The sequence below is a fragment of the Stegastes partitus genome, unplaced genomic scaffold (genome assembly GCF_000690725.1).
Source record: "Stegastes partitus isolate 25-593 unplaced genomic scaffold, Stegastes_partitus-1.0.2 Scaffold1045, whole genome shotgun sequence".
NCBI lineage: Eukaryota > Metazoa > Chordata > Actinopteri > Pomacentridae > Stegastes > Stegastes partitus.
The window spans coordinates 66918-90835 of NW_007578776.1; the positions used below are offsets into that span (position 1 = coordinate 66918).

General features: G+C 43.0%; 1 protein-coding gene across 1 annotated transcript in view; it reads right to left on the bottom strand.

The window, feature by feature from the left end:
- Positions 1–23918, bottom strand: part of cacna1ea (calcium channel, voltage-dependent, R type, alpha 1E subunit a) — a 133028-nt gene that overhangs the window by 25770 nt on the left and 83340 nt on the right. The window contains exons 7-22 of the mRNA XM_008295416.1: positions 20895–21085; positions 18158–18261; positions 16596–16711; positions 16433–16486; positions 14519–14560; positions 13545–13640; positions 13244–13453; positions 12042–12154; positions 11808–11920; positions 10504–10635; positions 10132–10201; positions 9881–9998; positions 8170–8237; positions 7861–7952; positions 2114–3037; positions 13–257 (exon numbers count right to left, since the gene is read on the bottom strand). Of these exons, the coding sequence (XP_008293638.1) occupies positions 13–257; positions 2114–3037; positions 7861–7952; positions 8170–8237; positions 9881–9998; positions 10132–10201; positions 10504–10635; positions 11808–11920; positions 12042–12154; positions 13244–13453; positions 13545–13640; positions 14519–14560; positions 16433–16486; positions 16596–16711; positions 18158–18261; positions 20895–21085 (2688 nt within the window). The remainder of the gene's footprint in view (positions 1–12; positions 258–2113; positions 3038–7860; positions 7953–8169; positions 8238–9880; positions 9999–10131; positions 10202–10503; positions 10636–11807; positions 11921–12041; positions 12155–13243; positions 13454–13544; positions 13641–14518; positions 14561–16432; positions 16487–16595; positions 16712–18157; positions 18262–20894; positions 21086–23918) is intronic.

Sequence of the window (23918 nt, forward strand, 5' to 3'; positions counted from 1 at the left end):
TAAGATTCGTACCTGTGATCGTGGAGAGCTCTAGAGACGGCTGTACATTGGGCACCTCGATGATCACACTGGAGCTGAGCCCAGATTTGTCCTGGTCCGGCTCGGCCTCCTTCTCCTCCTTGTTGTCCTCGGAGACATCAGGTGCAGCCGGTTCGGACTGCTGAGGAGCCTCCTCCTGCTTTGGAGGACACTGGTCACCAGACTGGGTCTGGTTCTCTGTTGGGTTGCTGTCCACTCCTTCGCTCTGGTCGTCTGGTCTGGAGGTGCAGAGAAACACTTTACTGGACCGTGATGGGTTCAGAGTGTGGATGCAGGAATTAAAGACAGGTTCAGTTACTGGGCTGCAAAATAAAGTCATGATGAGTGATGTTACAGCACAATAGCAAGAAAAAACAGTTTGCCTGCCCAGATTCCTTCCAACATATCTGCTGTAGGATGAAATGATCAAACGCAGTGAAAGCTCCCCTCTGTATGCTCCATCATTCTTTCGTCTTTTTTTGCAGGCATTAATAGAGACAGAAGTCTAGAAAGGCTTAACAGGACACTAAGCTTTGAAATGCAGCTAAAATGATGCAAAAGAAGGTGTCGCTTACAACAGAGAACATCAGAATTTCTAGGATCCAGACAAGTTATTTATCCCTGGTGAATAATTCAGCGTCTCACAGCACAGTCGGATCTACTCTGTGTTAGAAATGAAAGCTTTTATAAGGTGGTATGACAGCAATTTGCTGACTGTTCCTGCAGAAGCACAGCATTATTGTTATCTGCTTGTCTCCCGTTTCTACTAAACATAAATCCTCTGGTTTTCTTGTTCCAGACACTCGGGGATACGTATGAATATGCACACACATGACCACGTTGATTTGATCTGGTGTTTGTGTTCGTTAATATACATTCATGCTGCATGGATTCTGAAGGCTTTAATGTAAACACATCATTTCATATTGATGTTTACTTTTCTTCTTTGCTGTGTTTGTTATCTGCTTAATGTGTGTATTTTGTGTAGTTTCTCTATTGCAGGTTTATCTACACACATAAATCTACATTTATTAAGAATCTGATTTTGGCCTTTGATGGTTTAAACATTCATATCCTGACATTTTCCCTGAACAATGCAACTATTTATGGGGATATATTTATGATCATGACTCGCTGTATGTTATTAAAAGCTGCCATTCGGTGGAATATTTGTTCGTAATTCATGCCTTCCTACAGTATGTGGGCTATGCTCACTGTAGTCACTCATCAAAGCATCTGCCTTCCAAATAAACTCATTTTGCAAATTAAACAGAGAGCGCAAGTCTTTTGGAAACTGCAGAAAACAAAAAGTAAAAGTATTTTCACTCCAGTTCAAATGCAAGTAAAATAGCATCTGCCAATACCGAGTCCTGATCTGATACCACTTTAAATGACACACTTCAAAGTTATTAAAATCAATCCAGTCCAACTGCTTCACAACTAAATAATGCATCTCCACATTTGTCCAAAATGTAGAGTCACACGGTGGAGCGTACAAGCTCCAATAGATGGTGAAAACCCAGAGAAAGTGTTGGAGATCAGCTGTAGTACCTGGTTGTTTCACCAGGTGGAGCCTCTTACTGTTTGATCACTCAGACTGTGGTCAGGGGTTTGGCTAGCAACGGGCACCACGACAAAGACTCCTGTGATGCTTCATGACCTCCGATTAGAGTTAAAGTAGAATGTGATGGATTGTATTCCACTGGTATATAAAACAGAGATCATTTATAGCCCAAATCATCACTGTGCCATCATCAGTGACTCAACTATAAATTTAGAAAAAACAGTTGTGCTCTCCCTTTACAACACCAACAGACGTAAACAAAGGATCAGGTGTAAAGTTGTGCCGATATCAGTTTAATAAAAAAGCCCTGATCAGCTACAATCCTGGTCTTTAGTCAGATCAGAGCATTACTTTTTCCAAGCTGTGGCCTTAAACATACTGAATGTACCATCCTGGAGTGGTTGCATCTCATTCTCTCTTTTGTCTATATTATTCCTGTCTCTCTCTCTCTTGACTTTTATCTGTCAAACAAACTCATCATTTGATCATTTGCAGCAGATGAAGGTTTAGCTGCTCGTCATTCTGTCTCACCTGCTCTCCTCATGTCTGGACTCCTCTCCCTCCTTGTTTTCAGGCTCGGCATCCTTCTCCTCCACCGTTCCCGGGTTTCCCTTCTTCTCCTCGGCCTCCGAGCAGCTCGCCGGTTGGCTCCCGTTGCCAGGAGAAGATCCCTGACTTCTGGTTCCGCTCTGGTGCTCGCAGTGATGCAGCGCCCTCCTGGCCCTGAACGCACCGTGACCTCCCATTTCAGGAGTCAGCGCGTCCACATTATCCGGAGGTCTGAACTTCTTTACCGGCCTGTGCTGACGCTCGCCGTTCAGCCTGGGGCTTCGGCGCTCGCTGATGGGTTTGTGGCTCTGATTGGCGCCTAGCTTTCCGCTCTCAGCGACGGGTTCTGGAGGCTCTGAGAGGGTCGTGGACACTGAATCAGTAGGAGGAACGTTTGTAGGATCCACCGACTCCGGCACCAGCACTGACATCGGGGGTTCGGGGATGTCTCCGGAGAGGGCAGCATCCAGGGGCATATCCACAGACATGGAGGAGCCTGAGGCCGGGTTCTTGGCTGGGGAGGCCAGAGGGTCTGTCGGGAGCTTCAGACTCCCTGATGGCGTGTGCTGCATGGCCTTTCGGTGCAGCGACAGCGGGCGTCCATGTTGGGGATGAGCCGAGGCAGGAGGCCCGTCTTTCTCCTCGCTGGGGTTGTTGAACAGGATCTCCCGGCTGGACATCTGGCGGTGTCTCCGGAGCTGGCTGGTCCTCTGCTCCCACACCGACATGGTCATCCTCTTTCTTCTCTCTCTCCTGGACATGAAAGAGTTAGAGGGGTTGAGTGGCGGGGGAGGCCGGCCCTCCCTGACACTGCCCTGGGCCTCCTCCAGGGAGCAGGAGTAGGTCGGCCGGCTGCGGTGAATCGCTCGTTTCCTGTACAGGTAGGGCCGCCGCCGCCGGCTTCCCCTGGAAGGAGGAAGAGAAGAGGAAAGGTGAGTGTGTGAAGACGGAAAACTTCAGATTTACAGTGACACATTTCATCAGATTTATTTTAAGGTTAATTCAAGCATTGGATCTACGATAGTTTCATTTTAGTGAAATTCTACTTTTTGAAATAGTTTAGCACAAAAACACTGATCGAACTCAAACTAAAGTGCCTAAATGTGCTTTGATGGACTTAAAAAAAAACCTGTAAAACTCTAAAATGTAACTTAGTAAAATCAGCTCATCTTTGTTCAATATTGTTCTTATCAGAAGGCTTTCGATGGAGCTAAAACAGAGACAGTAGCTGATTAGCCTTCATTTAAAAAACAGATTTTTTTTTGGGCTGCATGGTGTCTCAGTGGTCAGCACTGTTGCCTCGCAGCTAGAAGGTCGTCGGTTTGCATCCCGGTGAGGACACCCGGGATCTTTCTGCGTGGAGTCTCCATGTTCTCCACGTGCAGCGTGGGTTCTCTCCGGGTTCTCCGGCTTCCTCCCACAGTCCAGAAACATGCTGAGGTTAATTGGTGATTGTAAATTGTCCGTAGGTGTGAATGTGAGTGTGCTTGGTTGTCTGTCTCTAAGTGTAGCCCTGTGATAGACTGGTTACCTGTCCAGGTGAACCTGCCTTCACCCTGAGTCAGCTGGGATAGACTCCACCCCCCATGACCCTAGTGAGGATTAAGGTGTAGAGATAGTGGAGATAATAATGGATGGATCTTTTTTTTTTGATAACGACTACTGTCTCTGTTTTAGCTCCATAACTTTCGAACTTAAAAACTTTGAGCCATTTTGACTTAAAAAGACGAGCTGAACGAATGAACAGCTGCGAGTTCACTCAACCTATTAAATTAAGTTCATAAAAACAAATCTGCATACAAGCAGATTTCCCAGGATGCATTTGTTAGAGGGTTAAAACTTCCAAGAGACTCATGTTTTCTGTAGTTTGACAAAACCGACATGATGATTTGTGACTTTAATAAATTAGTTAAGGTTGTTTTGTTTCCATAACAATCAAAAAATTTCTAACAGCGACAAAAGACTTATAATTCATCTCACTGTACCACCGATTGTGGCTCCAACAGCTGAAGCTAAAAGTTCTCAAATTAGATTCAGAAGAAACTCTTTAAATTTAGAAAAACAAGTCCGGCTGTGAACACTCTATTGATTCAACTTAATATCTTGAGTTTATTCAACCTGCTTTTTCATGTTCGGTTAATTTGTCTCAGCTAGTTTCACAAGATCTCTAAAAGATCTACAGTGTGCTTTCTGGGTTGTTTTATGAGACGTGCATCGGTAGTCAAAGCATGAACCAGAAGATGAACATCACAGCCAGTGTTTTAGTTTGATGTTCGGCCCATTTATCAAACAACAAAAAGGCAATTTCATTTCAACATGAAGCAATTTACTGGATCGATGGCGATGTCAGGTGAAAAATTAACCAAGCCTGGAGTTCTTCTGTGACTTTACTAACAAAAAGATGCAGAATGAAATCAGTGGAGTAGATTTGAGTTGTTTTATAGAGAGAGAGAAATGTGGACTACAAACAAGGCGGTACAGGACAGAGCATGAACACAACGTCTGGACAGAAAGGTGAGTGAGAGGTTCAGAGAAGTGAGCAGACAGCGTTACTTACTGGAGCGTGGACTCTTGTGTGGTCCGTGTTATCAATGAGCGATTGGTTGAAAACAAGACATTAGTGCTTTTGTGAGCAGAGACAAAACAGGCCGGGAGACACACAGCAAACACACACGACTGTACAGAGCGTTAACGCCATCCACCAGCTGCTCAAGGCTCGTTCAAGACAACACAGATAAAATGTCAATTTCACTACATAATGGAATAATTTCCTTTGTTTTAACTTCCAATGTTTTAACGCTCGCAGTGGATGACGGATAAAAGCGTCATGTTTTGATGTGTGTCTCCGGTGGAGCCAAGCGGCACATCGACAAACAAGATGGTGTCAGTATCAGGAACAGTAAAACAACATTCATAAACATCAACAGTAAGCGCAACACTGATAAGGAGACATATTCAGGAGACCGTGATGTCAGACAGTCAGGTAGAGGACACAGAGGATGGGCTCCGTCAGCAAACACACAGTGCATATTCAGAAACCCTTCCAAACAAAACATTGGGATGCAGCGCCGAACACCACCGCCACCGCACAGATTAGCATTCTCTCGGGACATGCTAGCGCTTAAAAAGGAGAAAATTCAAGAGCCGAGCTTCAAAATGCGAGCTCGAGGTGTTCAGAATGCTAAAGAGGGGTTCAAGACTTGACAAGGAAAGAAAAACTGTGCGCACACTGGAAGCACTCGCCAAGCACTCCAGGCCCGGCGTCGCTTTTCGTGCGTTACGTGAGAAGCATCGTGACTCAGTGTGTGTGCACAATTCTTTTGTTTTTCTTCCTTTGATCATGCTGACCAGACGCATGCGATCCCGAAATCAAAATCCAACATGCAGCATGTTGTGCCATGCAGGTTTCATCCAAGGTCAGCGTCAGAGGAGAGCCCGGGAAGCTCAGAGCGACCTCTCTGGATAAAGATGTCGAGCCTGGAAAACCCGTCAAACACCGGTTTTCTCTCTGAGGAGAGTCTCGGCTGCTCAACTTAAACTTACATCTCTAGTTTTAAGTCTTTTTTTTTTAAGTTTAGAGTACAAGCCTGAAATAAATCAGAGGTTCCACAGTTTAAGAGACTGTTAAAGCAGTTTAAAAAAAAAAAAAACAGCTAAAAAATGTAAAATCTGATGTTTTTTTGGAGCCAAAAACAAAAATGACTATTAGCAGCAGATTACTATAAAACTAAATAAAAGGTTTTTGCACAGCAGGTTGCCCTTTTTACAGCAGCAGCTTCATTTAGGCAGCAAAGAAAATTAATAATAATTTAACACTGATGCACTCAGATAAAGGCTGTTTTTTTCATTTATTTTGTTTTTTTATATTAATTTGAATTATTTTTCCTTCGTTTCTATCAAACATTTCATAAACTACACTTTGTCCTACATTGCTGCCTTTGAATAAATGTTCCCGATCCATTAAAAAAATCCTATTCTTTGTTGTTTTTTGAGGTTTAACGGTTTGTGCATTTTGAAATCTAGTTGTTGCAGAGTCCTGTGTCCTAAAGAATATTTATGCTACAGGTTTATAACTTATGATAGTGTTCATACATGGTATTAGAAGAAAAAGTTCTGATTAATGTTGGTAACAATGGCAACATGATATAAATGCAGTTTAATGTTAGAAAGTGTAATTAAACACCTCATATCGTATAAGTCAGTATCATAAGTATATCAGTAACACTGTAAAAATACAGTCAAATATTGGTATTTTACTGGCTTGGTTACTTGCAAAATGCACTCACATTAGGTTTATGTGGGATGTTTGCAACCAGAGCAGCCTGCAGAAATGCATTATGGGTAATACAGAAGTCACGTTTCCACAAGAAAGATGAGCTGAGATTATTTTTTTTTTTTACTAATGTTGCATTGATTTTGTTTTTTCAATTGTTTGTTATGAATCCTGCAACATGATAAGAAATCAACACGCTTTATAATAATACTTAACACTTTTACATTCCACTATTTTGTTGTAACGTTAATATTTTTCATGCATTTATTACACCAAGGACATTCGTTTGTTTTATATCAAGCACCTGGAAACTGCATCAGACATGATATAAAATAGTTGGTTTATATTCTTTAGCGTGATATTGTTTAAAATAACAGTAATGTCTTTTTTATGACTTAAAGTAAAAGCTTCCTGGGGGATTTTATTCAAATAACAGAAGTGATGCTGAAATACATTCCCCTTCATTCGGTTGTTTTTTTGTTGTGGTGTAGAAACTGGTAGTCACAGAATTTCAGTGGTTCTGGTGCCGATTACCAAGTTTCTATGGAATAGTTTTGAAGCGTTTGAGCTGCAGCAAGTGTAAGCAGATAAAAGAGGCATCACAGATTAACTAGAGCTAATACTGACTACATTTCTTTATGTTTTAATCAAATTTTTTCTCCTCTAAGTTTTTACAAAAAGAGCCTTAATGAAGAAGAAGACAGAGAGAGAAAAAAAATGTAAAAAATGGAAACCTCGAGTTAATAAAATGTTTAATTCCTCTTCATGCCCATGCAACAAAGTGTTCCTCAATACACAGCGTGCATACAGAGCAAGAGGTTCCCACTCCTGTTCATGCACATGCACCTCCACCACCAGGCAATGTGCAACCAAGTCCTGAGAAAAATAAATGAATAAAAAAAATCATCTATTCTGCAAAACAAAACAAAAAACAACAACGTCATGTTACTTCATCAATCAGATTTTCCACAACGCTGGAACCCTCCCAGCGACCACATCCGCTGTGTGTTACTGTAATGGACACCCTGTCTTAATTTGGACACCGAGTAACCCCGTCTCCATGACGACGACGTAAGCACCTCCCAGCCCGGAGTGGAACCGGTAACCATGGAGACGTGGGCTTCAATTTGGAGCAAATTACAGTGGCGGGAGGAGCAGGCGGAGGCTGGACGGGGGAGCGTACGGAGGGCGTAGCAGCGAGTCTGTGGTGGGACAGCAGAAAACACTGGTTCCCTCCAGTGACGTTTAGGTCGCACAGGGCGGCACTCAGAGCTGCTTACATCTGCGCTGCACGTTTCATTACTGATCCAAAGCTATCGCGCCACAGGGCAGACCGGCGGCTGCAGCAGCTCAGCGTTGCGCTGTGGGCTGGTCCCTGGTGGAAGGAAGGGGGGAGGCAGGGGGAGGAGGAGGAGGAGGAGGAGGAGGAGGCGAGGCCGGAAGAGGCTGCACTTACTCTGAAGACATGAAGGAGGACAACGGGCCGACCTCCTTCGCCTTCTGCAGAGCGTGTTTCTGGTTGAACGCCGCCTCTGCTTCCTCTTCATCCTGATCAAGCGAGGGGGAAAAAAAAAGAAAAAAAAAAGAGCAAAAGGCAGCGAACATCTGTAACATCTGTGAGTCTGAATTATTAAACCGAACCAAAGCGGTGGGAGGAGGGCAGAGCAGAGCAGGACGTGGAGGGTGGAGGGATGATTAAATCTGCTAAATGAGACTCTTACAGCAGTTTAAGCACCTCAGAGCGATTCTGCTGTAGTTCTCTTACCTTGGTGAGTTCCTGAGCGTTGGCGAGGTTGTCCACAGCGATGGCCAAGAAGACGTTCAGCAGAGTGTCTGGTCACACCTGTGTTAAGGACTCACAGCATAAACATCCTGTTGAGAGACAAGTAGAGGTTCTAGAAGTGGGAATCAACAACATTTTAATCAGGATTCAGGCTAAAAGAAACGAGTGAACGTGGTGTTTACAGGCAGCAGGTGTTCAACGTGTTGCTCCGTGTCTCCTACATGTGGCTTTACTGCCAGTATTTGCAAACAAACAAACTTAATTTGTGATATTTCATCAAAATCATTTTATTCTACATGTCGGGTTTAAATAAGTTGCAGAAAATGAGCGGGTTGCATGAACCAGATTCTGTAGAAAAATAAATATTCTGCAACCGTGAAGCCACGAGGAACTGATCTGCAACCAGCAGTCACATGACTAAAAGCTGAGGGACTTTTCTGCTGAACCGCAGGAAGTGTTTACAGAAAGTAAGCGCCACCATTTATTCCACTTTAAGTTTTTCAAAGTGGCTTAGAGGCGAAAGGACTGCGAGTCAACAGGAAGAAAACTAAGGTGTTGATATCCAGCCCTCATCTTAACACTCTCAGAGACTCTGGAAAGCATCCTTGTGGTGTGTGCAGCCGAAACTCCATCTACTGTAATGGTTGCAAGCACTGGGTGCACAAGAGGTGCTCCAACGACTGTGGCAGGCTGTCCGAGGACCCGCTTTTCAGATGCAATCGCCGTCTTGGCGATGCACGCCCTAGTGTTGGCAATCAGTGCAGTCAAGTGGCTACTGGCGATCACATGCTTGAAACTGTTGAGTCCTTTTGTTATCTTGGGGACAATTTATGTGGTGGTGGTGGAAAGAACCGTTTCCTCTCCTGTCATCAAGGTCCATATCACCTGATGTCCACGGCCCCGTATACAACACTTACATCTGAAGTACTGTACTGTATGCCTACGAGTGTTGGCCTCTGAGGAAATAAAATCTAAGTCGCCTGGAGCAGAAGGAGAGCTCCATGCTGAGATGGATGGACCACATCATGATGTGCACATCAGCTCACGTGAGCTTCATATGAAATTAGGCCTCGTTGATCTTCATGCAAAGATCTGGTACCGCCGTTTAAGATGGTTCGGACACGTCCACCTCAGTTCATCAACAAAATCAGGAACTTGGACGTCGCCGGAAAAAGACAGAGGAGGAGACCCAGGAAAACATGGGATGAGCTGGTGTCAGGGGGCCTAGTGGACTGGAGGCTATGCCCTGACGATGGCCTCCATCGGGATGAACGGCGAAGCAGCCATGCATCGTCTGACACACGGCTAGCGTCCCAACACACGTTAACGGGATAAGTAGGCAAGTTAAAAAAAAAGATACTGAACTTTAATTTTTCCTTGTTTTATGATTTATGGTATTCTGACAGAACACATAAAACATATTTCTGAGTCCTCTCTACTTCTAGTTCTGTTTTTTTTGGAAACTCTGCTGCATTTAAATCCAACGTCTACCAGGAGGAGCACAAACAGCAATGCAACCTGACGGCAGCTTCGTTTAAATAAGAAGATATTAAACACTGTAAGAAAGAAAAATATAAGCAAAAATCACCCAGATATTAACTGAAGTGCAGAAGGTTCAGCAAAAATAAAGAAATGAACCATTTCTCATGTTGGAACCTTTTGTGTTTCCAAACAGAGACGTAATGAAGGATACAGTTCCCAAACAGAGTGAGAACTATGAAGTAGATGGAGGACCACATGCCGGACTTGACTCCTCCTTGGGAGCGGATGCCGTTGTACATCACCTCGTTCCAGTCTTCTCCAGTCAGAATCTAGAAAACAAACATGACAACAGCAGCAGAACAGAACATCACAGACGAGCCATGAACTCCACTCATACGACGCCTCCTGCCATGTTCTCATAAACAGACTGAGTGCAATCGTTTGTCAGCTTTATTTCCAGACCTGAAAGACGGTCATGATCGCTGCAGGGAAGGTGTCAAAGTTCGTCGGCGTGTAGTCTTCGAAGATGAACCTGTGGGAAGGAAGACGTGTTGGAGAGGTTATTTCACCCAGGAGGTCCGGTCCAGTCCGGTTCATCACAAAGCCACGCTCCAGCATCTCAGCAGCAGCAGCTTGTGTGTTAAATCTCCTCACAGAGCGTCTCTCTGCTGTAATAACAACCATCTATTCTCCTCTAAAGTGCGGCTGTTCAATAAAGAGCAATCTGCTGAACCATGAAGTCTGCTTCAGTGTTTAACTTTGTCAGTGTTTACTGGAAGCACAGCGGAGAACAAAAACCCGTCCGCACCGTGTTTTCTATTAGATTTCTCTCACCTGCCGCCGAAGAGCTGCATGCCGAGCAGCGCGAACACGACGATGAAGAGGAAGAGCAGGAAGATGAGCGAGATGATGGACTTCATGGAGTTCATCAGGGAGACCACGAGGTTCCTCAGAGACGCCCAGTACCTGGACGGCAGCCGGACGGAGGAGACGAGAGAAAAGATGAAAACGTGAGACTTCTGGGTTCATGTTTTAGAGGTCTGGAGGAACAAACTGGTTGTTTATCATCTGAAAACAGATTTTACACGTCAGTATGAGAAACATCTGCAGCTGTATGAGTTTAAATTTTAACAGAAATTGTCGACAAGCTTCGATTCAGATTCTGTTTATTTACATTTATTTTAAATTGCATTATCAGCTGATGTGATTGTTGTTGAGTCCAGTTTCTGTTTGTTTGAGATGTTCAGAGGGATTATAATAAAGAACTGGAGGAAATTTGGAAAAGCATGGAGATAAAAAAAAAAAAATAAATCAAATTTTCCTGATCTTTTAGTGGTTTTTTAGATTTATTTTTTTTTATTTATGAGTTAATTAAAATAAGTTTTTAGCACATACTTATTATTATTATATTATAGTTTTACCATTAAAAATCACATTAAAATGTCCGAGTTTTTTAAAATTAATAGATTTTTTTACCATTCATTTATTTTAAATATTTTCTTTCACCCTTTTTGTAATTTTATTTAATTAATTTCTTTTTTGTTTTACTTTATTTATTTATTTTGCCATTCATTTATTTTAAATATTTTCTTTCACTCCTTTTTTAAATTATTATTTTATTTTTATTTTTTCTAGTGATACACTTTTTCACTCTTTTCCACTTTAGATATGCCACTAAAAAAATAAGAAGAATAAGAATTTTGCAGTTTTCTTTTTCCTTCAGAGCCACCAATAACATGCAGAAACTACATCCCGTAAAAACAAAAACTAAATTGCCAAAAAAAAACAGGACTTTGATCAGCAGAGCTTTCAGGTGTTTGGTCAGTGATGGAGGGGGACTTTAAATACAGATAATAGGTGTATAAAAACGCCCCTTGGCTGCGTATAACGTCTATTTTGTAGAGAACATGAATCACATGTTTGGTGTGTTGGCTTTTTAGAGCAAAGTGCATCATTTAAAGGAAGCCGGTTTGTCAGAGCGGCACCACGCTGAGCTTTGTGTTCATGTGAAATCTGGAAAGCTGCTCGTCACACACTGAACACTCTGCTGCTAGTTTTCAGTCGACGGCGACGCGTTCCTCGTAAATAACGCGACACGTCAACAGATGGCAGCGAGCGAGGAAGGCGGCGGCGCTAACTTCGTGATCTTGAAGATCCTCAGCAGACGGAGAGCTCGCAGGACGCTGATGCCAAAGGAGGTGCCAGGCCTGAAGAAGCCCCACAGCACTTCAAAGATGCTGCCAACGATCACCTGCGGAGAGATGTGCAGCGTTTACAAAGCGTCTCCAGCAACAGCAGACGGCGACAGACGGGGAGACGCAGAATCATTTAGGAACTTATTTTGGGGGAAAGCAAACGTGAAGAGAACTGACGCTGCAGTCGAAGCAGTTGAAGGAGGAGTGGAAGTAGAGGCGAGGACCCAGACTGTACATCTTCAGGAACATCTCCGTCAGGAACAGAGCGAGGAACAGGAACTCTGCATAGTCTGGAAGGACAACAGAGAGGACGTCAGCTCAGAAGAGCAGTTGTGAGAAGAGCAGTTCTCTTCTAGGATCAGGGATGTTCAGGGAATCTTGCCTGTTCAGAGTGTTCCTGAAGGAACCTTTAACACTTAGTTAGACAAGAGAAGAGGTTACTGGAGGAATATCTAATAACTCTAAAGGAGGATTTTTGCTCCACATTTGCAGCGTTTACATCATTATTATTTAAACTTTGCTCTATTAGAATTGTGTACATGGCAATATTTCAACATGCACATATAACATATCACATATATTATGAATAAAAAATGAGGCTGACAGTATTATATTGTATTAAGATTATGCATCTATTCATACAGTGTATGTAAACTTCTGGTTTCAACTGTATACATTTAAATATATCTATTTTATTTTTATTCTATGTCAAAAAGTCTCTGCATTCTATTTTTAAACATCTACAATATATGATAAGTTTTAAAAGTTAAAATCACCAATGTTGTTAGAATAATTAAATAAACAAACTAAACCAAAACAAACCAAAATAAAACATAAATAAAATCAAATTGACATAAAATAAAATGAAATGTAATTAAATTAAAAATAAAACAACAAAATGAAATAAAATAGAATTTAACAAAATAAAATAAAACAAAATAAAATAAAATTAAATTAAATCTACAGAACAGTTCTTTGAAAACCTTTCTGAGGGTCCCATATGGAAGCACTTTGAGGAACCCCATAAGGTTCCTTGAGGTTCTCCTTCTTCTTCTACTTCAAACAGTGCAAGTAGGAGTCAACATTACTTTAAAAAAGATAACCATTATGATGTCAGTATTATTGTGGTCTTGCCTTTTTTTTTTTTTTTTTTTTTTTTTTTTGTGTGTGTGTGTGTGTAACTATATATAGCATGTGCTGTCTGAGGGGTAGGGGTGGGGGGGGTTCTGTTTCTGTGTATTGTATAATTTCTGTGTTAAATAAACAATAAAGTGTTTTCAAAAAAAAAAAAAAAAAAGATAACCAGATCTTGTGATGGGATGACAAACACATGTCGACGCCTTCCGGATCAAGCTCTGCTGAGCTGATGTGCGACTCACACAGGAAGTTGGAGAGCCACAGCGGCTGGTTGTGGTGAACGATGGCGACGCACAGAGTGTTCAGCGCCACCAGGCCCAGAACCGTCCAGTAGAACGTGTGGGTCTTCACCACGCGGCGGATCGAGATGCGGAGGAGTCGCTCCTTGCGGCGGAAGTAAGCCGTCGGACCCCGTTTGGCGCTCCGGATGCTGGCTCTGGCCATGGGGATGCCTTCAGGGACGGCAAACGGAGGGAAACTTCAACTCTGCAGCTCGGTGGACTGAGTGGCGCTGGCCTCGTTACTGAGCACGCTCAGACTCACCCACGGAGGAGATGTCTCCGTACTGGTCCTCCCCCGACTGGCCCTGGTGCACCACGTCCATCCCTCTCCTCTTGATGGTGGTGGCTCGCTTCAGCACTGCAGGTGGAACGTTTTTAGTATAAACACTGTTCGACTGGTGAGAAGCACTGAGGGCAGCAGCAGCACAAGGCCGACTTTCAGGCACCGCTTTGCTTGCATCACATCAGCCTGAATTAAAGATTTTTCTGCTTTTTTTGTGGGTTTTTCTGTCAGCGAGGCCTCCAGAAAAACCGCCTTGTGCACGACCGCCCTCACATCTTTAAAAGACACCCGAGGATGCAGCGGTGGAAGTCTAGTGATGGGATGAAAAGCAAAGTGATGAGAGGAGATCACGAGTTTGAGCTGAGAGGGGGAAGCTGATCTGCGGTTAAATGAGACAAAAACGATGGTTTAATGTCGGTGTAATGATCCGAGTGCGACCCCTCGGATGCTACTTCGTGAACTCCATCATGCTCTGCGGCGACTCATGCAGGTTTTTTATTTCTCCAGCTGGTTGAGGCGCTCGGCGACACACATGCCGGCGTGATGAGCAGCGTGTTGTGACCTCCATCCTAAACCTTCCCTCTACTTTGTGTTTTCCTGAAATCTACTTGCAGTCAATATTTGCATGGCACGTCAGTGTTTGCAGGAACACCACAGTCCTGTCAACACACACACACACACACACACACACACATAAACATTACATGCACATCCATGCTGCTGCCTTTTCAGACCAGCGGTTGCTACGGCAACTGCAGCCAGCCACCTTCCTTCCTAACCAAAGCTACCAGGGAGGGGCTTCTTGCATTTATTTGTCTGTTTTGCGCTACAAATTGCTTTTGTGTGCAAACTCGACAGAGAGAGTGAGGTCGTGCTCTCCAGTGGCGGCGTGAGGGTTGTGGGGATGGTTGCGGTGAGGCTGGCGGAAGTGCAGAAGAGAGGACGTTTCTCACCGTAGGCGCCACCTGTACTCCACTCTGGGAGCCTCCTGAGAGCTGCCAATCAATCAACATTTAATAAAAGCCCTGCTGGTTGAGCGAGCAGCAAAAGGTCACAGCAGAGTCTGAGAGGGTCGGAGCGGCGCTCGGCTACGAGGCTAATGGCGGGTTTAACGCAGCCGCTGCCGGCGTGGCGCTGAGGGCCTGTTCGTCGAGGCGTTACGGTGATCTGGGAGGCTCGCACCCTCGACCGGCTAATCAGAGCTCAAGGTTGTTTTTGTGCATCTTTCAGCTCAGCGGTGAAATTTTAACACGACTCAGACTCGGCTAAACTCAAAAAAAGTCATTTAAATGGACTTTAAAGAGGTAATGTGAAGTTTTTCTAAAGTAAATCAAGCTGCTCCAACAGAATTTATAACGCCAATTAAAGAGGTTTGATCAAAATAATAAGTTCTGAGTGAAGCCATATTCAGCTGGAGTCAAGAAATGAACTTAGTTAAAGTATTTCCACATGATTAAATAGTTAAATTAAGACAGTTCTGATGGATGGTGTGTTAGCATTGAGTCAGCATCATCTACTAGAGCTGGAATTTAAATGTTGATTCAACCCAACTACAGTGAGCGGCTCCAACAGAGTTTCTCAATAAATGAAGTAAAAAAAAGCCACTTAACTAACCGGAAATCCAATATTTAATTAAAGTAATTCAAATAATAACCAGTCGACTAGAACCATATTTAGTTGTAGTAAATGAAATTGACTCTTTACATTAACCGTGGGAATAATTTCCACGTTATTAAATAGTTTTCTTCAGAAATCAGAAGTTATAAATGTTTTCTGTGCAGCATGACACAGTTATACGGTTATAAACTAGTTATAAACTATAAAAATGAGGAAAAAGTTGAATTTCTTTGGAATTTTGTTGATTATTTTACAATCAATTTGTGCATTTCCCCCCCAAATGCAAACAAGTGTTACGAATACCTGAAAAAGAAAAAATAGCGTCTCTACATATTATAAATATTTGACTTAGACTTTAGTTTAGTTTAGTTTGCAGCCTGCAGCTTTACCAAAAACTCACTGAATTGTTGTTATGTGACTGAGTTCATCAGGGTTTGTTGATTGTGCAAAGAATTTCAGATTTTTTTTTGTGGTTATTACAGAATTTAATACTGGCTAACACTTTATTTTGGGTAAAATCTTTAATGGAATATGTAGAAAAGGGCGATTTTTTAATGAAATATCATGATTTTAAGCCTCAGTTTTGTTATTTTGGGGGATTTTCTTCGCCAGAAAGTCAAACATGTGCTTAACGATAACCTGCCTTTGAAACCTGCCACAGATTTTAAGTTTAAAAGATTAAACTAGACTCATTAAAACTAAACGTACGGGATGTTTGACTCTCTACTGAAAAGAAGAAACTCATCAAGGCAAAATTTCCATTGTTCTGCCTTGGCTCAGGGCTTTTTTGCTTCTACTTTTTCTCCAAGAAAACAGGGGTAATTGCTGGCAATATTTAAGACAAAGGAGCCCTTCATACATCTGCTTTATGAGGTAAGAGAGAGACAAGTTTATCCGACGGTTTCAAACAGAATCCTGCACATTTTCTAACTTCCAACAAAAATCAATTCAACAACGCTGCCATAAATATTCACACAAATTTCAAAACAACTTATTCAGTAGTTGTTGAGACGTTTAAGTCCGGACCACAGGAGTAATTAATTAACATTACCACTAGAATGAATCTTTATTCGAGCATCTACATCTTTAAAAAAAAAGTAAAACCACGTTCGTAGCACCGACTGTAGGAGCCCGCTGTGTGTGAAGAAGCACATTTACCAGCATTAAATCGAATCAGCCTGTACAGCACCGCTAGCGCAGCAGAAACACAATGTGCACAACCAGGAGGAACAAAGATCCAGCTGACTTACCATCGAGCGCAGAAGGTCCTGGGTTCTTGTTCTCCTCGGCGAGCATCACTTCCTCTGCAACACAAAACGTAAGATCAGCAGCAGGTGGAAACAGACGTCCTGGCATCAGACGTCTAAAGTGAAACACTGATTTCTCATCGAGGAGCCGCCGATCCGAAGCCACCTGCTCGGTCGATCCAGGCCCGGTAGCCGTTGAGCTCTCTCTCAATCTGCTGCTGGCGCCTCAGCTTCATGAAGGCCCGCCGGTTCTCCACCCGCTCCCTCTCTTTGGCAAACTCCCTGCAGAAAACAAACCAAACCACAGAGTTGTTTACTGAGTGACTGAGGGATTCATCGCCAACCGGGATAAATGATTCCTCTTGGAGACAATCGCTGGAGACTGTAAGTTCTTCTCATTGCTCATCCGACCGCAGGAGCAGAGGAAGTCAAAGAGCTTCTCTTGTATGACAACAGATCCCCCTCCGTCCACTAATGAACTTGTGCAGACATGTAGGGAAACTGCACGACACCAAACAGCAGAGAAGCAGTTTGCAGCGCGTCCGACTCACAGTTTAACCTGCGAGATGTAAAACCAGCAGGACGACACGATGAGCTGTAAAACTTTAAACTCTCATTTCAGGGAGGAACTTGACTGGAGAGCTGAACCTGTGCATGCACCAAATCCACACTTCCCAGTAAGGCCGGGCTCCACCAGACACGGACCCTCCACCGGTCTCCATGTGCACCAAAACCACCAGAAGTGCTTTTATTTATTCTTATTACTTTCCAGGTGGGAGCTGTACCTCATTACCATGTGTGATATTACTCTGCGTCCTCAGCTTTATTGCCAGCATCACTTTTCATTCTAGCCATACTTTAGCTTACCTGTTTTATTTTTTTAATAATGTGTCACACTTATATCTTATTGCTTTCCTACGAGGCTCTGCTTTTCTCAGGTTGTGTCGTTTTCTTTTTGAGCAATGTGGGGAAAAGAATTTCCTTTCGGGTGTAGAGAAGTTTATAGAAACAAAAAAATCCAGTCTTTTCACTCCCATCTTGGCATTCCAAGCTTCACGTACACCAAACACTAAAACTGGTGTAGTACATACTGGATTATTAGCATGGAGGAATAAAAAACTTAAGATTCTAATTTGTCCTTTAGTCCTCACAGCACACACAAAAACTTTCCATTTAAAACAAATTTAAGGGTGCGTGCATGGATTAAACTGATCGGTAGCAGCCTGCATAATGATAAACTGTGTGAGAAAGAGAATAAACAGGAGTTTTCCTTGGTTTCTATCATTTTCAAACCAAGCAGTTCATTTAAGGTCATTCAAATACACTCAGACAGCTGCTAAATATTCAATGAAACTACACGTTTTCCTTCCCTACTTTATAATCAGACAATGGCTGCCTTAAAGCATCATAAAAAGGGCTGTGAAACACACAAATATGGACTTTATTCTTTAAATCTGAACAGGACAAGGCTGCATGTCACAGATACATATGACGGAGTGCATTAAATATGTGACAGGTTGATTGATTATAAAGTGTTTGGTGTTGAAATGCAGTAAAACGACCTCTAAACTAGGACACAGCTTCAGTCTGGCTACTAAAGAGAGTCATTTTTAGAGAAACTTGCATCACTACCTAATCAGCAGGGAAGTATTATAATAAACCAGTCAAATATTAAAAGAATATGAACGTTTTCATGATTTATGAGCGAGACAAAGAGGCTGAAGTTACCCAGAGAGGACTCCCAGCACCAGGTTCAGGACGAAGAAGGAGCCGATGATGATGAGAGGGATGAAGTAGAGCCAGTTCCAGTTGGGGCCCAAGGCATCGTCGGTCTGAAACGTCCCCAGAGAGAGAAATTTAGACTTTACAATCAATATTTGAGTCGTGTTGTTACTGAGACAGAAAGACACAGGTATGTATTGATTTGCTTTAACGGAAAGACTGAAGGAGGAGAAACACTCACTGACTGTTTGTTTATGTGCATATTTAGTGTACTTATGTTTTTGTCATGTGACTGTTGGTTGACGCCGAGTTCGTCACGTGATGTCGATGAACACTTTTTTTAGATTTTTGCAGATTATGGTTGCTGCAAACTCTTGATTTTTGATGATGTTTTAAATGAGACATGTAGGATAAAGTTATTTTGATGAAATATCATGATTCAAAACTTGAATTTGGTTATTTTTCCTAAAGTAAATTGATGGTCATTTGTGATTAGAAGCTAAAGTGTGCAGATTTTTACTGTTCCTGCTTCTGATAAATGTCGTCCTTTACAGATCACATGTCTGGACGTTGGGATTACATGCATGTCTACTGTATGTGTAAACAACTGATTTACGTCCGCAAAGAAAAGAATGCAGTCGTACTGTTTGTTATATGCAGTTTAAACCGACTACAGCAAACATTATTACGGGAACTCTGTGTGGTCAGCAGAAGGTTTTCAGCAGCACAGAAGCAGCAACGTCATCCTTTTGTTTCCTCGGTGAAGCTCAGCGAGCATCGCTTCAGACGACATAATACAATCTGCCTTCATCCATCTCAGTAAAAAACAGGAAGAGCAGAGCGCTGAACGCAAATTACAATCAGGAGTTTGTGTGTTTGCATATCGCAGACAATCTGAGGTAAAAGTTACAGAAAAAAAAGTAGAAAAATCAGTTTAGTTATGGAGAAGTTGTCTGTTTATACACTCTTGGTTCATGAAAACTGCCTCCAGTGATGCAAATCTTTAAACAGCAACTAAACACTGCACTTGTGTTCTGGTGTCGAGTGGAGGTCACAAGTAAAACCATATTATTTAGAGCTTTTACAGACTAAATTCTGCATTTTTCTCCCTGAGGAAGTGTCAAACCAGATTGGCAGATGGTGCCACTGCCTGCCTGCCTTTCCGTCGTGATACGTGGTCTCAACCCCGCACAGCCCAAAATTTACATTATTACTGGTTTCAGCACACGTAACTTGAACACACGTCTGTCTGAGACGCACCGTGATACGAAGCTCTTCTGTGCAACTGCAGGATTTTTTTTCTCCTCGTAACTGGAATATTAAATAAGATTCCCTCGGGCTTTTGGTATTGAACTCGTGTCAAACAAGGCGACAGTTTTCGTGGCCCGGTTTGTTACTCGGGGGAACGAGATGATATCCGTCAAGCAGGAGGATAAAACTACGAACTAACTGAACCTGCTAACCCATGGTGACAACATACAGGAACATGCATGAGCAGACATGAGCTGGGGAGGCACACATGGAAATACAGAGTAATGTTTGCCTCGTGAATGCACTGGTGGAAAACAGCCTGAGAGCTTTAGTAGTCGGTAACCGGACTTCTGTTTTCACTTCTTCTGTTCCAACTGACAAATGGGGAGTCTTGTGTTTGTGTGTTTTATCATTCTGGTATTCTCTGTCGTACTTAATGGTCTGGCTACAGCTTACTGTCATTCTGCTACGGGGGGAAAAAACCTCTGTTGTATTTGTGTTTCTACTCACAGTTGTTCTGGGTGGAGTTAAGTGAAGTGTTTTCTTAAAATGTTGAAGGGTGGAATTGTTTCGGTGGAGCATTTGCATGCAAGGAGACGAACACAAAACCAGCGTGGCGTCCTTGCTGCACGATCCAGAACCTGAGATTTTTTCAGATGTGGCGGATTGCTAGCTGTTGTAGTGAATAGTGAAGGAGAATTTGAAAATGGTAACACACAGACAGCAGTCAGGAAGGCCTGAAATGAAATGAAATGTAAAATAATCCTTCTATGACAATATTGTCCGATGCTGTTGTTGGAAGCTGTCAACGCTAAAATACAGAAGAGGGTCGACAACTCCACCTACCAGGTACATATAATGCAGTCCTGAGATATGTCCCCAGTTTCACAACCATGTACACCTTGAAGCACGTGAGTCTTGGGTCCTTATTGGGCCAATATGTGATTTAGAGGTTAGAATAAATACCTGGGACTCCTATCAGTCAGTTGGATGACGATGAAACGTCCTTAAAGAACCATAAAGACCTCTGATAATAACGATAATACATACACAGCACTTTTCAAGACACTCTGAGATGCTTAATAATAATAAAGCTGTTGGGATCATCATGACCTGGATGACTGAGAATCCACTCAGTGACACTGAAGCACGTCCGATTTCACGACCGCTCCATTCATGTTGCAGCAGGTTTACACGTTTCTCATAAACACGGCGAGCTGACGGCAAAACATGAATCAACATTAACACTCCAGCAGAGTCACACCCTCCCCACGTCCTCCCTCCACAGCCGGTCTGCCGGGGAGAGAGGAGGATTCAGTGGCTGCACATGTCCTCTCAGCAGCCATTAACGCTCTGGGGCAAAAGCCGCCGCTGTTCATTTACGGATAATGGAGCCTAAATTGTAACAAAACGCGGCGACGCCTCAATAATTTGCAGCGATCCTGGAAAAATATTATGAGTGACACTTAAGTGTGTGTGTTGGCTTTCTCACATTGTAGAGCACGGTAGTCCAGCCCTCCATGGTGATGCACTGGAAGACAGTGAGCACGGCGAACAGGATGTTGTCGAACTGCGTGATGCCGTCGTTGGGGCCGATCCAGGTGTCGTTGCAGGTGTACCTGGCCGGACACTCACGGACGCCGCACGGGAACTCGAACTCAGACGTGTCCACCGTCTCGTTTTCTGGACAGAAAGTAAAAGGACGTCATACACAAGACTATAAAGATAATACGTCACTACTGTTTTAGCCTTTTAATACCCTTTTTTATCGCACATACCTGCACAATTTTGCACCTTTTGTCTTCTACCAGCATGATTTGCACCATCTTTTGCACATTAGTTTCCTTATTCTTCTTAAATATAACATGTGAGCAACTCCCCAACTTCCCCAAGAGGATGGATAAAGTACACATCTGTCTGGTGAAATTTGAACGCTGTCGCAGATTTTTAAACATAACCCGACTCATCCATTATCTACACACCGCTTAATCCTCACTGGGGTCATGGGGGGCTGGAGTCTATCCCAGCTGACTCAGGGTGAAGGCAGGTTCACCTGGACAGGTAACCAGTCTATCACAGGGCTACACTTAGAGACAGACAACCAAGCACACTCACATTCACACCTACGGACAATTTACAATCACCAATTAACCTCAGCATGTTTCTGGACTGTGGGAGGAAGCTGGAGAACCTGGAGAGAACCCACGCTGCACGGGGAGAACATGGAGACTCCACGCAGAAAGATCCCGGGTGTCCTCACCGGGACACCAACCCGCGACCTTCTAGCTGCGAGGTAACAGTGCTAACCAACTGCACCACCTTGCAAACATAACCCGACAGAGCAAAACTTTTCATTCTCGTAGATTAATCGTAGCAACTGGACTTGCTTGAGTTCCTTGAAGACATTTCATCCAAGAGGCTTCATCAGTTCTGACTGACCAGTTCCACATATCCTAAAGGAGCCATTAACATCTTTTCACATAACGAGGGGGAGGAGCAACAAACCCCAAATTGAAACTGAAACTCAGGTGTTAATGGCTCCTTTAGGATATCTGGAACTCCCAACCAGTCAGTCAGAGCTGATGAAGCCTCTTGGATGAAACGTCTTCAAGGAAGACGTTGCTACGATTGAACCACGAGAATAACCACGACCTGGACGGCTGAGAACCTTCACAGACAATTCCTTTTCACGTCTACATGAAGTCTGAGCCACTTTTTACACCGACGTTCACCATCTGAACAGCAACGTGACAGAAAACCCCCTCTTCAGTCCGTCTCTGTATCTAAACCGTCCGTTCAGCTCGAGTGTGGCGGGAGCATCGTGGAGGTTAATGACAGCTATGAATGTACGATGAGCCATTGTAGTGAGGCGCATTGTTGGTTTTAATTATGCGGGAAACACGGCCGGTTCGGTTTGATCGAGTCTCCAGGTGCATGAAAATAGATCTACTAACCTAAACAGGCAGCGAACACTTAACACAACAAGCAGCTGGAGAATGAGCTCACTCGTCTCTGTTACGCTCTCTGACTCAGTTTGCCATCAAAAATAGTTTGAAAGTGAACCTTTTATCCGTTTATGCATTATTCACAAGCGTCTGAGGCTGTTTCTACACACGGCTCGGGTGCGGCGGAGATGTTTTCTTTTTATTTTCAGCGCAATTCAAAAATCTTGCCTGAGGATAAATAAAACGTTTGTTATGACAACAACACAAATGAAGTTCTTGTGTGTAAATGTGTGTGTAAAGGTAAAAACTGACTCATGAGCTACGTTTTCATCACTTTACATTATGTGCATTAGAAAAACACAGTGTACTAAAAGTGTGTAATGTGTACAAAATCACTTAAATGTCTCATAATTAAAATCTGTATCACCTCTCAATGATTGTTTTAGGTTGAACAGTAGAGTAGTTCAGCATATGAGCAATCAAAAATAAATGCTTTACGAAGATTATATTAAAGATTCAGGCCTCAAAGTGGAAAACCTGCCTTCACTGACACTAAACTAAGCACACTTGTGATTTCCAATCGATCTAATTGCATGAATGTGGTTATAAAATCCCCTGAACTCAGTTGAGGACATATGAGTTGAGTCTATTTATGTCTACATCATAGCTCCATGTGGAAAAGAACTGCTAAAGGACCTGAAAAATCTAGATGTGAGACTTTGCAAAGTTGGGAAGATCCACTAAAAATCAGTGAAACACAGCTGCAGTAGTAATCAGGAAGTGCAGACGGAGTCATAGCGCCGCTCATCAGGGCTGCGGTGCACGAATTTCACAATCTACCTCTGACAAACAGAGGCTGCTTCAGATCTGGCACAGGGGCTAAAGAACCCTGATTAATGCTTTTGATCAGATGAGCTAAATTTGTTCAGATCAGATGGAGTCCAGACTGTTTGGTGTGGACCTGATCAGGACTATGACAGTGAATGCATCATCCTGACAGTGAAGCACGGAGGTGAAAGTTTGATGATATGGAGCTACATGAGTGTAAAAGGTTTATACATAATGATTGACCCATGAATGTTTGTGGATAAACCAAAATACTGGCTAACAAGACGACTCCCAGCGTGAAAAGAGGAATATTCCAGCATCCAAAGCAAAAAGTCACTCAAGAGTTTCTGCACAAGAACAAACCGTGACCTGGGCAAGTACGTCGCCGGAGTTGAATCCAACAGAACGCCTTTGGGGGATTTTAAATAGAGCAACAAAACCCCTCCAGCAAAGAACAGCTGAAAAAAATAAGCACATCGCTTCAAAGCATTTGGTATTCTCTGAGGAGGACTCAGTCTGTCTGCCATCAAAAATAAAGTTTTAAAACAAATTTCGCTGCATCGAGTTTTATCTGTGGTGCCTGTATTTATAATATAGTCGATGCAAACTGTTAGTTTTGGATTCACATCAGAGCAAATGTCCTGCTGTTCAGCTTAGAAGTGACGTAAACACTGCACGATGGTACAATATTAAATCATTCACTCCTGTTGCATGAAGACTGCAGAATGACTGTAGAGTGAATA